The sequence below is a fragment of the Mobula birostris genome, chromosome 5, assembly GCF_030028105.1.
Source record: "Mobula birostris isolate sMobBir1 chromosome 5, sMobBir1.hap1, whole genome shotgun sequence".
NCBI lineage: Eukaryota > Metazoa > Chordata > Chondrichthyes > Myliobatiformes > Myliobatidae > Mobula > Mobula birostris.
This window is the reverse complement of record NC_092374.1, coordinates 9,979,822-9,996,807: the sequence shown is the minus strand read 5'-3', so window position 1 is coordinate 9,996,807 and position 16,986 is coordinate 9,979,822. Positions and strand designations below refer to the sequence as shown.

The following is a 16,986-nucleotide window of genomic DNA, read 5'->3' as shown; positions in this document are numbered from 1 at the left end:
AAGGCACTCGTGAGACCATGCTTGGAGTACCGTGTGCAGTTTTGGGCTCCTTATTTTAGAAAGGTGATACTGACATTGGAGAGGGTTCAGAGAAGATTCACGAGAATGATTCCAGGAATGAGGAACATCTGGCAGCTCTTGGGCTGTATTTCCTGGAGTTCAGGAGAATGGGGGGGGGGGGGGGGGAGAATCTCATAGCAAGATTCCGAATGGGCTGAGTGCAAGTCGGTGGGACTAGGTGAAAGTAAGAGTTCAGCACGGACTAGAAGGGCTGAGATGGCCTGTTTCCGTTCTGTAATTGTTATATGGTTATATGGTTAAAAGGCCTGAACAGATTAGATACGGAAAAGTTATTTCCCATGGTAGGGGATTCTAGGACAAGAGGGCACGAATTCAGGATTGAAGGACGTCCTTTTAGAACTGAGTTGCGGAGAAATTACTTGAGTCAGAGGGTGGTAAATCTGTGGAGTTTGTTGCCAGAAGTGGCTGTGGAGGCCAAGTCATTGGGTGTATTTAAGGCAAAGATAGATAGGTTCTTGATTAGCCAGGGTATAGGGTAAAAGCAGGGGAGTGGGGATGACTGGAAGAGTTAGATCAGCCCACGATTGCATGGCGGAGCAGGCTCGATGGGGCGAATAGCCCACTTCTGCTCCTATATCTTATGGTCTTATATCTCAAAGATGTACAGATTTGTTGATTAATTTTCCAAGATAAGTTGTCCCTTGTGTATCAGGGAGTGGTTGAGTCTGTGGGGAGTGCTGATGGGAATGGGGGAGAACGAAACAGGTCAATATTGGATTAGTTTAGAGAGGTGCATGTAGGTCGGCATGGACCAAGTGATATGAAGGATCTATTTTCAGACTGTCCTACTGTAACTCTCCGATACACAGCTAATTGAGATGGGTGACAGAGTGTCCACATCTTCATCTGAAGCCCCTAGTCTGTGAATCTCTGAGAGTCCACTGGGGAAGTTGGGGCGCAGTATCAATGAATTTACAAATCCGTGGGGGCTAGGGGCCAAATAAAATGGCTTGTGCTGGGGTTAGAGATCTGTTCATGTGTGCGGCTGGGTAGGTGGTTGCGAGGGAGGGATGAACAGGGCTTGCTTTGCTGTTGCTGCTTGCTCTGTGTTGTCCTTCTAAGCATCGTGGGCATGGTACATTGGCACCAGAAAGTGTGGCGACACTCTCAGGCTGCCCTCAGCACATCCTTTGGTGCATTGGTTATTAATCCAAATGATGTGTTTCACTGCATGTTTTGATGTACACGTGATAAAATCTGAATCTGAATCTCAGCAACTGAGAACCAAATGCTTTTGCTGCTTCTATATTCTATAACTTCTACTATTTCACTTCCAACTGCAGTAAATGGCAATTTAAAATTTAAGACTTTGGAAAGAGATAAGGAGAATTTCTTCAGCCAGAGGGTGGTGAATCTGTGCAATTCATTGCCACAGACAGCTGTGGAGGCTAAGTCACTGGGTATATTAGAAGTGGAGGTAGATAGGGTCTTGATTAGTGAGTGTGTCAAAGAGAAGGCAGGGGAATGGGGTTGAGAGGGATAATAAATCAACCATGATGGAATGGCAGAGCAGACTCGATGGGCTGAATGGCCTAACTCTGCTCCTATGTCTCATGGTCTGATAACATTCCATCATAGGAACCGAATTTTCAACTCTACAGACAAGCACAGAAAGCAACAAATTGTAGCAGGATTGAAATTTCATCTAAATGATCTATCATTCTTGTCTTGTATGTGTCTACTTAGCACCACACCAGCCACCATATGGTAACACTGCGGGTTGGCTTTACCGACAGCTTTGTTTTTTTATCAATGAGGGCAAAGCTGTGATCGTTCTGTCGCACATTTGCTTCAGATGCTCGGAGCTGGCATCCATCTGCACCAGAGGAAAGTGAATTCACGTTGTATCTTTGCAAGTGATTTTCTTGTACACCAGCAGCTGCTACCCACAGCATCTGAATAGGCAGCATCTGTTTCTGGGACCTCAGCCATTTTCTTATACATAGCACAAAGATTTTGATGGTTCTTAAATCAATAGTGATTGGTAACATTATCAATCAGTAGGATTTTCGATAGAATGGGCTGAATACATGAAAACTTTATTCCCAAGAATGAGGGGAGATTTGATGGAGGTGGACAAAATAATGAGTGGCACAGACAGGGGAGATGCAAGCGGGCTTTATCCACTGAAGTTGGGTGAGAGTAAAACTCGAGGTCGTAGGTTAAAAGCGCAAGGTAAAATATTTAAGGGGAAACCGAGGGAGTGTGGAATGAGCTGCCAGCAGAAGTGGTGGATGCAGGTTCGACTACGACATTTAAAGGAAGTTCGGTTAAGTACCTGGATGGGAGGGTAAGGAGGGCTGCCGATGGGACAGTTCAGCACAGATTAAATGGGCTGCATGGCCTGTTTCTGTTCTGTCGTGCTCTAAGAATATTAGCTTTATTTGTCACATGTACACCAAAATATACAGTGAAATGTGCCGTTTGTGTCAACATTCAACACAGTCCGAGGATGTGCTGAGGGCAGCCCGCAAGCGTTGAGCATGTCTACAACTTACAAATCCAAACCCAAACACCTTTGGAATGTGGGAGAAAACCCACAGGGTGATGGGGAGAACATTCAAACTCTTTACAGACAGTGGCGGAATTGAACCCAGGCCACTGGCCCTGTAACAGCGTTACGCTAACTGCTAAGCTACCTCACCCATGGAAGGGGGAAAGGATGGTTTTTGATGTGTTCTTGGCTTCACCTGTTACTGTGCTGCAGTGCCCCAAAACTCTATTAGCTTTACTTGTCACTTGTACTTTGAAACACACAGTGAAATGTGTCATTTGCATCAATGACCAACGTAGTCTGAGGATGTGCTGGGGGTAGCTCGCTTCCAGCACCAACATAGCAAGTCCACAGCTCACTACTCCTAACCAGTCCATCGAATGAATGTGGGAGGAAACCAGAGCACCCAGAGGAAATCCACATGGTCACGGGGAGAACATATAAACTGCTTAGAGACAGTGAAGAATTGAACCCAGGTTACTGGTGCTTTCATAGCATTATGCCAACTACTACACTACCATCCAGGGGAGGAGAAGATGGCGGCACGATGCAGTGCGCATGGCCACTCCGAATTGATATCGTATTTGTTAAATAGGGGCTGTGCACAATCCTGATTTGATGGAGACGGACTTGAGAAGCACAGAGGAACATCTGGAGAAACTTGTGAAATGCCTGCTTTGCTGCCACTGCTACTGCGCGATCGAGAATTTCCGGAGGGGAAGGCCCCAAATCCTCGGCTTTGCCTGTTGCCGGGGCCGGGGTCGAAGCACTCGGCAGAGATGGTGCTCGGTGCTTGGTGTCAGAGGGCTGGTCGGAGGCTCGAAGTTTTCGGACGGACTCAGAGTCAGACTGTGGTCAGTCGGGTGCTTCCAGGATGCTGCATCGGCAAGTTTGCGGTGCTGGAAGCTCACAGCAGGGAGAGTTTTCTTCCTTCAACCATCTGTGTGAGATGATGGGACTTTCGAGAGAGTTTGAGACTTTTTTTTTTACTGTGCCCATGGTCTGTCCTTCATCAAATTATGGTATTGCTTTGCACTGTTGTAACTATATGTTATAACTATGTGGTTTTTGTCAGTTTTTTTGGTCTTGGTTTGTCTTGTGTTTCTGTGATATCATTCTGGAGGAACAGATTGTATCATCTCTTAATGCACGCATTTTACTAAATGACAATAAAAGAGGACTGCGTGTCCTCATAATCTAATCTAATCCCATGGACTGGGGAAAGGATTTTTTTTATATGCTCTTCATTTCACTTGTCTCCAATACTCCAAACCATCCCTCAAAATGACTACACGTTTGAACAGAGCTCCACTATTTGAAAATTCACAGTTACCACATATATTTATCCAGAAAGTGACTTCTGTGTAACACCTTTCCCTTTGAGATTAATCCCTGTTTAAAATTCACCATGTCGTTCAGATGTCTGACTTTTGTACCATATCTTGGTTTCGATGTTTTATTGCAAGTTGGGAAATTGGGAAATTGGGAAATTGGCAAATTGATTCTGGAACGGAAGATCCAATACACACAGACCATAGAGGGTAGCACTCAGCCAGATCAAAAAGTTAGCATCTATTATGAAGGAGATTCAGTATGATATCTGAAACTTTGAGAAACTTCTGCAGATGTGTAGTGGAGAGTAGATTAACTGGCTGCATCCCAGCCTGGTATGGAAACACCAATGCCCTTGAAGGGAAAATCCTACAAAAAGTAGTGGATACGGCCCAGTCCATCACGGGTAAAGCCCTTCCCACCACCGAAAACATCTACATGAAACACTGTCACAAGAAAGCAGCATTCATCACCAGGGTCCCCCACTACCCTGGACATGCTTTTTTCTTGCTGCGGGCATCAGGAAGAAGGTACAGGAGCCTCAGGACTCACACTGCCAGGTTCAGGTACAGTTAATACCCCTCAAACATCAGGCTCTTAAACCAAATGGGATAACTTTACTCAACTTCATTTGCCCCATCAAGTGAAATGGTCCCACACCAATGGATTCACTTTCAAGGACTCTTCATCTCATGTTCTCAATATTTATTGCTTATTTATCATTATTATTTCTTCTTTTTGTATTTGCATAGTTTGTTGTCTTCATAAGCCACTTAAGAGCCCATAAGTAGATCAACTGAACGAAGACCATCATCCTCGACCTCGAGGGATAGCCACGACGACGAGGAGTTTGTTGTCTTCTGCACACTGCTTGAACATGCTTGCTGGGTGGTCTTGCAGTGATTTTGTTGTGGTTATTATTCTATAGATTTATCGAATATGCCCACAAGGAAATTCATCTCAGGGTTGGATATAGTGACATATGTATTTTGATAAGAAAATTTACTTTGAACTTTTAACTTTATCTAGAAACTGTGCGCTCCTTGTTTCGACCATTGGGAAGAGATACAGGGGTCTGAAGGGCCCATTCCTGCTATTAAGACCATAAGGTATAGGAGCAGAATTAGGCCATTTGGCCCATCAAGTCCACTCCACCATTTCATCATGGCTGATCCAATTTTCCTCTCAGCACCAATCTACTGTCTTCTCTCCATACCCCTTCATGCTCTGACCAATTGAGAATCTAACAACCACTGCCTTAAATATAGACTTAGCCCTCACAGCTGCCTGTGGCAAAGAATTCTACAGATTCTCCATTCTCTGGCTAAATAAATTCCTCCTCATCGCCATTCTAAAAGGATGTTCCTCTATTCTGGGGTTGTGTCCTCTGGTCTTACACACTCCCACCATAAGAAATATCCTCTCCACATCCACTCTATCAAGGCCTTCCACTATTTGATAGGTTTCAATTAGGTCACCCTTCATTCTTCTATTGAATACAGGCCCAGAGCCATCAAATGTTCTTCATATGACAAACTATTCAATCCTGGAATCATTACCTCCTTAGAACCCACTCCAATTTCAGCACATCCTTTCTAAAACGGGGGGGGGGGGTCCAAAATTGCTCACAGTACTCCAAGTGAGGCCTCATCGGTGCTTTTTGGAGCCTCAACACATTATATCCTTGCTTTTATATTTTCGTCCTCCTGAAATGAATGCTAAAATTGCATTTGTCTTCCTCACCACTGACTCAACCTGCAAACTAACTTTGAGGGAATCCTGTGCAAGGACTCCCAAGTCCCTTTGCACCTCAGTTGTTTGTATTTTTCTTCCTAACACTGCCATCTGCCATTTCATTGTCCATTCTCCTAATCTGTCTAAGTCCTTCTGTAGCCTATTTCCTCAAAACTTCACACAAAGCCATCAATTCCATCATCCAAATCATTGATATATCACGTAAAAAAAAAAATTGGTCCCAACACAGACCCCTATGGAACAATACTAGTCACCGGCAGCCAGCCAGAAAAGGCTCCTTTCATTCCCACTCTTTGCCTCTGCCAATCAGCCACTGCTTTATCCATGCTAAAATCTTTCCTGTAATACCATGGGCACGTAGCTTTTTAAGCAGCCTCAAATGTGGCACCAAGTCAAAGGCCTTCTGAAAATCCAAGTACGCAACATCAAATGATTTTCCATTGTCTATCCTATTTCTTCAAAGAATTACAACAGATTTGTCAGGCAAGATTTTCCCTTGAGAAAACCAGGTTGACTATGACCTATTTTATTATGTACCTCTGAGTACCCTGAGACCCCATCCTTAATAATCTACTCCAACACCTTCCTGACCACTTAGGTCAGACTAACTGACCTATAGTTTCCTTTCTTCTGCCTCTCTCCCTTCTTAGAGAGTGGAGCAACATTTGAAATTTTCCAGTCTTCCAGAACCATCCCAGGATTTAGTGATTCTTAAAAGATCATTATTAATGCCTCCACAATCTTTTCAGCCACCTCCTTCACAACTCTGGGTGTACACTACCTGGTCCAGATGACTTACCAATCTTCAAACCTTTCAATTTCCCAAGTGTATTGGTGGGGTCGTGACTGTCACGTGACAGCACTGCCCATTTACCTGGTTGAAAGACACGCCACCTGCCAATCAAGGTTTGACCCCTCCTCGCCTATCAACGCACACCTAACCATTGGCCCCTTTAATTAACCTTGTACTTGACCTCGGGCAATTGGCCTTTGTAATCAGCTTAACCCTGTTGACACCGAGCCACTGGCTTCTCTGTGAATCACCTGGGCTGGACTCATCAGCCCTGCTGCACTATAAAGAAAGCCACGTGTGCTTGACCCTTTCTCTTTGTTGCTACCTCCGAGGGACCACCCTGCCGTTGGTGAGTTGTGCATTGAATAGGGTTAGGGGTGTGGGTATTGTCTCTAATATCATAAGAGCCGTGCCCACACAGAGTCAAGGGGTGTCGGGTATCGTATGACTTTTCCCTTGGTTGTGTGTGTGTGTGTGTGTGTGTGTGTGTGTGTGTGTGTGTGTGTGTGTGTGTACATACGTACTTTGCTCCCACACGTTTATATTAATTGTCCATGTGTTTTAATGCTGATCCGACCACTGTGAATTGTGCGCGTGTGCATGTTGCTTCTGTTGCCATTTTCCCATGTTTGCCTTCTGTAAATAAAATCCTTTACTACCAAGGCTGCGTGTCCAGGGTCCTTGTCCGTGAGACTTATTGAATCTGTTTCCTCACTTACAACACCAAGAACCTTCTCTCCAGTAATGTTAACTTTACACACTTCATGACCCTGACACTTGGAACTTCCACCTTCCTGCTCGTGTCTTCCACAGGTGAAGACAAAATGCTTATTCAGTTTGTCTGCCATTTCTTTGTTCTCAATGACTACCTCTCCAGCATCATCTTCCAGTAGTCTGATATCCACTGTTGCCTCTCTTTTACACTTAATGTATCTGGAGAAACTTTTAGTCATACTTTTGGTATTACCTTTAATATTATCGGCTAGCTTACTTTCACATTCCATCTTTGCCTTCTTAATGACTTCTTTAGTTGCCTTCTGTTGCTTTTTAAAATCTTCACAATCCTCTAACTTCCCACTAATTTTTACTCTATTATATGCCATCTCTTTGGCTTTTATGTTGGCTTTGCCTTCTCTTGTTCGCCATTGTTGTCATCTTGCCTTTAGAATATTTCTTCCTCTTTGGGATGGATATTTCCTGTGCCTTTCAAATTGCTTCCAGAAATTCCAGCTGTTGCTGCTCTGCTGTCATCCTTGCCAGTGTTCTTTTCCAATCAATTTTGGCCTACTCCTCTCTCATACCTCTGTAATTCCCTTTACTCCACTGTAATACTGATACACCTGACTTTAGCTTCTCCTTCTCAAAGTTCAGGGTAAATTCGATCATGTTATGATCACTTACCCCTCAGAGTTCTTTTACCTTAACCTCTCCAATCAATTCTGGTTCATTGCACCCAATATAGAATAGCTGATCCTCAAATGGGCTCAACCTCGAGCTGCTCCAAAGAGCCATCTCGTAGGCACTCTAGAAATTCCCTCTCCTGGAATCCAGCACCAGCATGATATTCCCGATCTACCTGCATATTGAAGTCCCCCATGACTATTGTAACATTGCCCTTCTGGCACGCATTTTCTGTTACCTGTTGTAATTTGTGGACCACATCCTCGCTAATGTTTGGGGTCTGTATACAACTCCCAACATTTTTACCCTTGCAGTTCCTTAGCTGTATCCACAATAATCCAACACCTGGCAACCCTATGTCACCTCTTTCCAATGGTTTGATTTCATTTTTTACCAACAGAGCAACTCCAGCCCCTCTGCCTCCCTGCCTATCCTTTTGATACAATATGTATCTTTGGACATTAAGCTCCCAGCTATAATCGTACAGCCATGACTCAGTGCTGCCTACAACATCATACCTGCCTATCTACAACTCTGCTGCAAGTTCATCTATCTTATTCCGTATACAGTGCGCATTCAGATACAACACCTCCAGTCCTGTATTCACCCTTTGTAAATTTGTCACACCATGCTCAACCTTTTTGATTCCTAACTTTGTCTGAAGTTTTATGAACATCTCCCTCCACAACCACTCCACTAACTGTTCTGGCTCTCTGGTTCCCATCCCTCTACAAGTCTAGTTTAAACCCCACCATGCAGCATTAACAAACCTTCCCACTGGGGTATTAGTCCCCCTCCAGTTCAGGTGCAAACCGTCCCTTCTGTACATGTCCCACCTTCCCTGGAAGAGAGCCCAGTGATCCAAAAATCTGAAGCCCTCCCTCCTACACCAACTCCTTAGCCATGTATTGAACTGTATAATCTTTCTAGTTCTGGCCTCATGAGCACGTGGCACGGGTAGCAATCCTAAGATCACAACCCTGGAGGCCCTGCCCTTTAACTTAGCACCTAATTCTCTTAATTCCCTATGTAGAACCTTGTCACTCATCCTACCCATGACTTCTGGCTGTTCACCCTCCCACTGAGGACTTGATCCAAGATATCCCAGACCCTAGCACCTGGGAGGCAACGTACCATCCGGGAATCTCATTCTCAGCCACAGAACCTCCTGTCCATTCCGCTAACTAATGAATCTCCTATCACCACAGTGTACCTCTTCCCCTTTCCCTTCTGAGTCAGAGGCAGACTCAGTGCCATAGACCCAACCACTGTGACTTTCCTCTGTTAAGTCATTCCTCTCTCTCTCTCCCCCCCCACCCCCCGGCCCGAGAGTATCCAAAGTGATATACCTGTTGTTGAGGGGGATGGCCAGAGGGATACTCCTTTCCCCTTTCTGACTGTCACCCAGTTTCCTGCGTCCTGCACCTTGGGTGTAACTACCCCTCTATATGTCCTATCTATCATCCCTTCAGTCTCCTGAATGATCCAGAGTTCATCCAGTTCCAGTTCCAAAATCCTTAACTTGGTTTGTTAGAAGCTGCAACTGGATGCACTTCCTGCAGTTATAGTGGTCAGGGGTACTGGAGATCTCCCCATCTCCCCACATCCCATAAGAGGAGCTGCATTATCCTACCTGACATCTCCACTTCCCTCGCTGAGCAGATCTAAAGAAGAGAAGGAAAAAACTTGAGTTTTTCTTTCCTTTGCTTTCTCTGAGTGAAGCCTCTCTTTGCTGAAGCCTTTTAAGTGCTAAAGTCTTCAGATCACCAGTCTGACTTTGCCCACTCAGATGATGGCCACTGCACTTGCCCCCACCTTCCTTTAATTTGCTCTTACTAATCAATCCCAAAAGCCGATTGGCCGCTTGTCAAAGCTCTGTTATGACACTATGACTCCAGGCATGTGATCAGTGCTGAAGAATCAGACTTACATAGATAAGGAGAACGGGCAAAGAAGTGGCAGATGGAATACAGTGTAGAGAAGTATAGGGTCATGCACTTTGGTAGAAGGAATAAAGACGTAGACTATTTTCTAAGTGTGGAGCAAGTTTGGAATTCAAAGTTCCTCTACCTGAGAGCCCTAGTGTAGGATTCCCAAAAGATTAACTTGCAGGTTGAGTCAGTGGTAAGGAAGGCAAATGCAATGTTAGCATTCATCTTGAGAGGACTAGAATATAAAGGTAGGGATGTAATACTGAGGCTTTATAAGGCATTGGTCTTTAGGAGTATTTTGATCAGTTTTGGCCCCATATCTAACAGAGGAAGTACTGGCATTGGAGAGGGCCCAGACGAGGTTCACAAGAATTCTCCCAGGAATGAAAGGGTTAAGGAGCAGGTATGAGGAGCATTTGATGGCACTGGGCCTATATTTGCTGGAGTTTAGAAGAATGAGGGAGGGAATCTCATTGAAACCTGTCAAATATTAAAAGCCTAGATAGAGTGAATGTGGAGAGAATATTTCCTATTGTGGGAAAGTCTAGGACACAATCTCAGAATACCAGAACATCCCTTTACAACAGAAAAGAGGAGGAATTTATTTAGCCAGGGGGTCGTGAATCTGTGGAGGACATCTTGATTAGTAAGAGTATCAAAGGTTACAGGGAGAAGGCAGGAGAATGGGGGTGAGAGGGACAATAAGTCAGCAGATTCAATAGGCCAAATGGCCCAATTCTGCTCCTATGTCTTCTGACAATTAGCCTCTCCATTCACTCTAGAAGATGGCGCAGATTGCAACACTCCCCTTCTCCCCCATGTGACGGCCAGGAAGATGAGAACTGGAAGCACAATTGGGTACTTGATCAAGTGAACCTTATATAGTGCCTGCACGTTATTTTGAAAAAGGCTTGACCCAGTTATGTTGTGCAACAGACATGCCCACAATTAATCGGTCAGAAATCAGAGTGATTGAAGAAGTGGACTAAACATGCTCCGTGACCTGGGAAATGGTTTTTTGCCTCCAAGGGGTGAACTCTGCTTTGGCTGTGGCCAAAATTCAACACTACAAAATGAGTTCCATGGATTTTGTTTTTATAGTACCTGTGTACATACATCTACTGATGCCTCTGGACACATCTTCAGTGATGTTCCTGCAGTCATCGGGTGTTTCGGGTCTTTCAACATCATACACCCTCCTCCAGGTGACCCAGCCGGGGCTGATCAGACCCCAGCCTGTGTCCAGATGGCTAGCTACTTATGACTCCATGGCTCCCCTCTTTTGAGCCACAGCCATCTTGAGGCTCTCTCTGCCGCATCGGTGGTACTGCGGATGGCTCTCCTCTCCCTCTCTCCCTCGGTGCCCAAAATGCTGAAGGCTCTAGCTAAGGAACAGGCTGCGAATCCCCTACAACCAACCTCCACTAGGAGACACCTCGCTCTCCATCCAGCCTGCTGACAGTTGCTGAACAGTCCTGTGTACTTGGAGAGCTTCCTTTCAAAGGCCTCTTCCAAGCGATCTTCCCATGGGACTCATATGTCACAACGTTAATTGTAAATCAGAGTGTTTGAGAACACACTGAAAAAATTAGTTAGGTGCTACCTTTTAATTATTCAGTGTGAGATTCATGTCTCAACCATAATCTTAAATTCCTGTACTCCCAAGGATCACATAGAAAACATAGAAAATAGGTGCAGGAGTAGGCCATTCAGCCCTTCGAGCCTGCACCGCCATTCAGTATGATCATGGCTGATCATCCAACTCAGAACCCTGTACCAGCCTTCCCTCCATACCCCCTGATCCCTTTAGCCACAAGGGCCATATTACAAACCTTGTTTTTTATATTTCAGAAGAATATTTCTGTGAATATTCAGAGGAAGCAGAGAGAAGGTGTTAATCAGCATCACTCCTTGAAAGGAATTGCAGCACAGAGAATATTTCAACAATACCTGTGCCCTGAATATCTGTGCCCTGTTGGACGTGCAGATTGGTGAGGCTTGTGTGTGAACGGGTGCTGAGGGTGAGCTGGAGGTGGCTTCTGTTCCTTCACTACAACCAGAAACAAAGTATAAACATAGCTTTATAATGAAATTACACACAAAATGCTGGAGGATCTCAGTAGGTCAGGCAGCATTTATGGAAATGAATAAAGAGTCAACGTTTCGGGCCAAACCCCTTCATCAAGTTCTGATATTTATTTTTATTGGTTACGTTCTACTGTTACAAAAGTTAAGGATTAGTTTTATTTGTCACATGCACATTGAAACTTGTCATGAAATGCATCGTTTGCATCAAGTCAAGGCCTCGAGGATTGTGCAGGTCAACTGCAAGTGTTGCCACACTTCGGCACTAACACAGCATGCCAACATCTCACTAACCTGAACTGTACATCCTTGGAATGTGGGAGAAGCTGGGGCACACTGAGGAAACTGACACAGTCACCGGGAGAATGTACAAACTTCTTACAGACTGAGGCAGGAATTGAAACCTCATCTTACAGCTGATGATGTAAAGCATTGCACTAATTGCTACACTACTCTGGAAGGGATACTGGAAAGGCACGTTCCTAAATTTGCACAGGTAACCTTCATGGGCTTGACACAGCAGTACCGCACCCTATAATACCTGCAATTAATCCTACTTCCATTATAATGAAGTCAGATAATTTTCCTGCCTCTGTGCCCTGGTGTTCCAATATAAAATCTTCCCTACTGCATGACTAAGTGCAAGGAAAATCAATCATTTCCATGTCTTGACTTCTATTAGCCCTGTAAAAAGCTGTTGTGACCTCAGTAAAACAGAACTGTGATGAGTGTACTTTGCCTGAGCTCAATCAAGGACCCATGACATACGGGGGCATAATTGTGAATTATGAGATACATTTTGATGAAGATGGCCCTTCATGCTGCTTAGTCACGCCATTACGGAATGCTGACCCTTCTGATCTTCCCATGAGGAGGACCAGCAGATTGTTAATCTTCTGCATTCAAACTGACTATGGGTTGTTCTGTGTGAAGAAATATTTGTCAGATTGTGGGTTAGCTTTACCCATCATAAACATGAATCTGTGCCTCCTTCCCCTGTTGCAGCAGCTTGTCTGACATGATTGAAACTTGTTTTCTGCACCCTTTATGGATCTCGTACATCTTTGCAATGTTGCCTTTGAGACAGCTCTAGTAAAGCTGAGGAAAATGTCCAGATTATTAAACAATATTTCACAGTTCTTCCCCTGTTGCTGAAGCAGTTGTGTTGGTTGCTGCAACATCTCTGGGAAATGAGTGGTCTTACGTTCTGATAGTGTGAGTGTATGTTGTTGTTCAGGGGCACGATGAGCTGCATGGCTTCACATCACCTCTCAGCAAAACGTTCCTTTCATAAGACCAATCAACACAGGAGAAAAACTAGGCCATTCAGCCCAACAAGTCTGCTCCATCAACAAAGCTGTTGGTAAAGACAACCTACAGTGTTACCACATGTTGGCTGCTGTGCTGCTGAGCAGACACATGTAAGACAAGAACAAGAGATTATTTAGATGAAAATTAAATCCTGCTGCAACTTGTTGCTTTGTGTGCTTGTCTGTAGAGTTGAAAATTCAGTATCTCTGATTGAATGTTGTAAGATCATAAGACATAAGAGCAGAATTAGGCCACTCAGCCCATCAAGTCCACTCCACCATTCCAGCATGGCTGATTTATTATCCCTCTCCGGCCTTCTCCCCATAAACTTTGATGCCCTGACTAATCAAGAACCCATCAACCTCCACTTTAAATACATTGAATGACTTGGCTCTACAGCTGTCTGTGAGCCGTCCTACTTGGCACAATGAACAGAATCTCTGCCTCCCTACGTTAGAGATCAGAATGAGGTTTAATATCACTTGCACGACATGAAATTTGTTGTTTTGCAGAAGCAATACATTGCAATAATTAATAATAAAAACTATAAATTACAATAAGAAGTATACATATATGTATTGTCTGGGTTCGATCATCGACCTCAGCACTGTCTGCATGCAGTTTGCACATTCTCCCTGTTGATCACATGGGTTTCCCCTCAGCGATCTGGTTTCCCTCCACCTCCAGCTGGTAGATTAATCATTAAAATGTCCTTCGTAAGTAGATGAGGGGTTGCATCTGGGAGGGGGTAGGGGAGTTACATGGAAACCTAAAGCACATTGCAGACCATTCAGCCCATAATGTTGTCCTGACTCCAGAAACTGCCTAAAATTTCCCTACTGCAGAGCCTTCTATTTTTCGAAGCTCCATGTACCTATCTAAGAGTTGATGAGTATGTGGGAAGAATGTGAAGAAGGAATTGTGATCATTTAACAGGGCCAAGACAGGTATCAACCAACAAGAAGACTTCCTTCCCACAAAGAGGGTTTACATACTAATCTATTCGCATTACTTACATAAGGATGTCTACCCTTGCCCTATGGTAGCCACCTGCTCCAGAATGAAATACTTCTCAAATTGTTTCATTCACATGAAAGCGGATGAGCACAGGCAATGTGCAAGGTCATTTTGTAGCTTAACAGGCTGAACCCAGTTTTATTCATATGCTCTAATTTTTTCAGATCTCACTTGGGTAGTGATAGTTAGTCTTCAATTAGTTGATGAGGTAGGGAGGGGAATATTGGCAAAATAAGACTGCTGATCACCACAGAATTGAGTTCCTCAGAGATGGAAAAGTCTACCAAAATTTACTATCAAGGTTTAACTATAAAGAATGATTGCTTCTTTGAAGTACTTTCTGTGACCAGGTTCCAAGCGCACACCCGTAAATGGATCAATATTTTCAGAAAGAGGCAAGAGCTCAGTGAAAGGAATACAGTTACTTTTCACTCCAATCATAGAACATGGAATATATCACACGACAGGTCCTCTGTACCACGATATTGTGCTGAATTAATTGAACAAATGACTCCTGATTAATCTCATCCCTCTTCCCTGTACATTGACCACATCCCTCCCTTCTCTGCATATTCAGGTGCCCATGTAAGAGTCTCTTAATCACCATTGTGCTCTCTGCCTCTACCACCACCCCTGACAGCGCATTCCGGGCCACCTCCACTGGGTAAAAACTTGCCCTGCACATCCCCCTCTCATCCTAAATGCACGCCCTCTCGTATTGGACATTTTAGTCTCGGAGATACTGACTGTCTGCTCTATCGATGCCTCGAGTAATGTTATGAACTTTTAACCAATCTCCCCTCAGCCTTTGCTGCCCTAGAGAAAACAGCTCCAGCTTGTCCAACTCTTCCTCATAGCACATGTCCTCCAATCTAGGCTGCACCCTGGTTAACCTCTTTTTCACCCTCTCCAAAGCATTCACATCCTTCCTATAATAAGGCCACCAAGACTGAACACAAAGCTGGAAATGTGACCCAACTGGAGGTTTTTAAAGGTCCCAATTGCATATCCACTTCCATGCACATCTGCAGGGGCGTCGAATGGATAGCCAACACACATACCTTTGTCTGTACTTGCAGCTGCGGAATTTCTTCAGGCACTGGAATGGCTCGTGGTCTGGGCTTGGTGATGTTAAACTCACTTGGTACTGATACAGGCTGACTCTCCTTTTTGTGGGTAACTTTATTTGCAAGTATATTGGCCAAGTGGTCAATAATGATCTGCATATCTGGCTGCCACCTTTAACCAAAAGAAAGGAACACGGTAAACAGTGAGTGGTATTTTCACATCATAAACAGAGAAAAACTTGGATACAGCAGTGAGAAGAATTATTGGCTAATGTCCTAGCAGTATCTCCATGTCATGACTATGGAGATATTTGTGGGCATTTGGTGACTAGAAGATTGGCTCTGATACACACTGCAGTCAAATAGTTCACTTTTCCCTAGAAAGTAAAGATAGTTTACTTTCAGTCTGGGATGCATCACAAAGCTCAAAGAAATAAGAATTTTATTTTTTATTTTTGATGAGGTACTGGACTATTGACCCGTCTGGTGGCGTAGTGGTATCAGCGCCGGACTTTGGGACGAAAGGTCCTGAGTTCGGCCATCTTGAGGCCCTCTCTGCCGCATCGGTTGTACTGCGGATGGCTCTCCTCTTCCTCTCTCCCTCGATGCCCAAAATGCTGAAAGCTCTAACTAAAGAATGGGCTACGAATCCCCTACAACCAACCTCCACTGGGAGACACCTCGCTCTCCATTCAGCCTGCTGACAGTTGCTGACCAGTCCTGCGTACTTGGAGAGCTTCCTTTCAAAGGCCTCTGGACCCGGCTGGTGGCGTAGTGGCATCAGTGCCGGACTTTGGGACAAGAGGTCCTGAGTTCAAATCCAGTCAGCTCCCCTGCACGCTTTCCATCCGTGCTGGGTTACGAGCTGGTGATCTCTTTGGAAACTTACCCGGCAGAAGGCAATGGCAAACCATTGTTGTAACTTGCCTCGTACGCGGCTCCCCACTACGTCGGAGAGGCGTGGAGGAAAATCGTTCGCTAACCAGAGAAACTCCGGATGCGACGTACCTTTCCTACTGGACTATTGTACTCTCAACCAACATTTGATTTCATTGGATTATGGTGCATGCCTTACATTTTAGCATCAACATAACACACAACCAAAGATGAACTTTGTAAAACGTGAATTAGAGCTTCAGCAGTTCATCTCTCAGTGGGAAGCATGGGACATGTCACAGAGTGGACTGTGCTGGTCCTAACCTGTGCTTTATGTTTGCTCCCCACACTCATCCCTTGATCACGCTGACCAGGGTACTGGGGAGAACTGCTGTGATCAGATCTTCCAAGTTCAAAAGGTTCAAAGTAAGTTTATTATCAAAGTACATGTATGTCACCATTTACTACCCTGTGATTCATTTTCTGGCAGGCACTCACAGGAGATACAAAGAAACACAATGTAATCAATGAAAAACTACACACAAAGATGGACAAACAACTTGATGTGCAAAAGAAGACAAATTGTGGAAATACTAATATTAAATAAATAAAAAGATAAATAAATAACATTGAGAACATGAGTTGTAGAGTTCTTGAAAGTGAGTCCATAGGTTGTGGAATCAGCTCAGGATTAAGGTGAGTCAAGGTGAGGTAATCTTCTTCTACCTGAGAGAAGAAGGAGGTTTGGTTAAGTAGTTGCTCCAAGACTGCAAATCCCTCTCATACTGGGATACTGGGATTCATTTTTGTCTCTGTCGTGGGTTTTCATTGTCTTCTGATTCA

The 16,986-nt window shown here is 44.4% G+C and overlaps 1 protein-coding gene across 2 annotated transcripts in view; it reads right to left on the bottom strand.

Moving 5' to 3' along the window:
* The window catches only part of cfap99 (cilia and flagella associated protein 99), a 109,623-nt gene that overhangs the window by 61,463 nt on the left and 31,174 nt on the right, over positions 1-16,986 (bottom strand). For both annotated transcript variants that reach the window (XM_072257097.1, XM_072257098.1), the window contains exon 6: positions 15,262-15,439. In XM_072257097.1, coding sequence (XP_072113198.1) covers positions 15,262-15,439 — 178 coding nt within the window. The remainder of the gene's footprint in view (positions 1-15,261; positions 15,440-16,986) is intronic.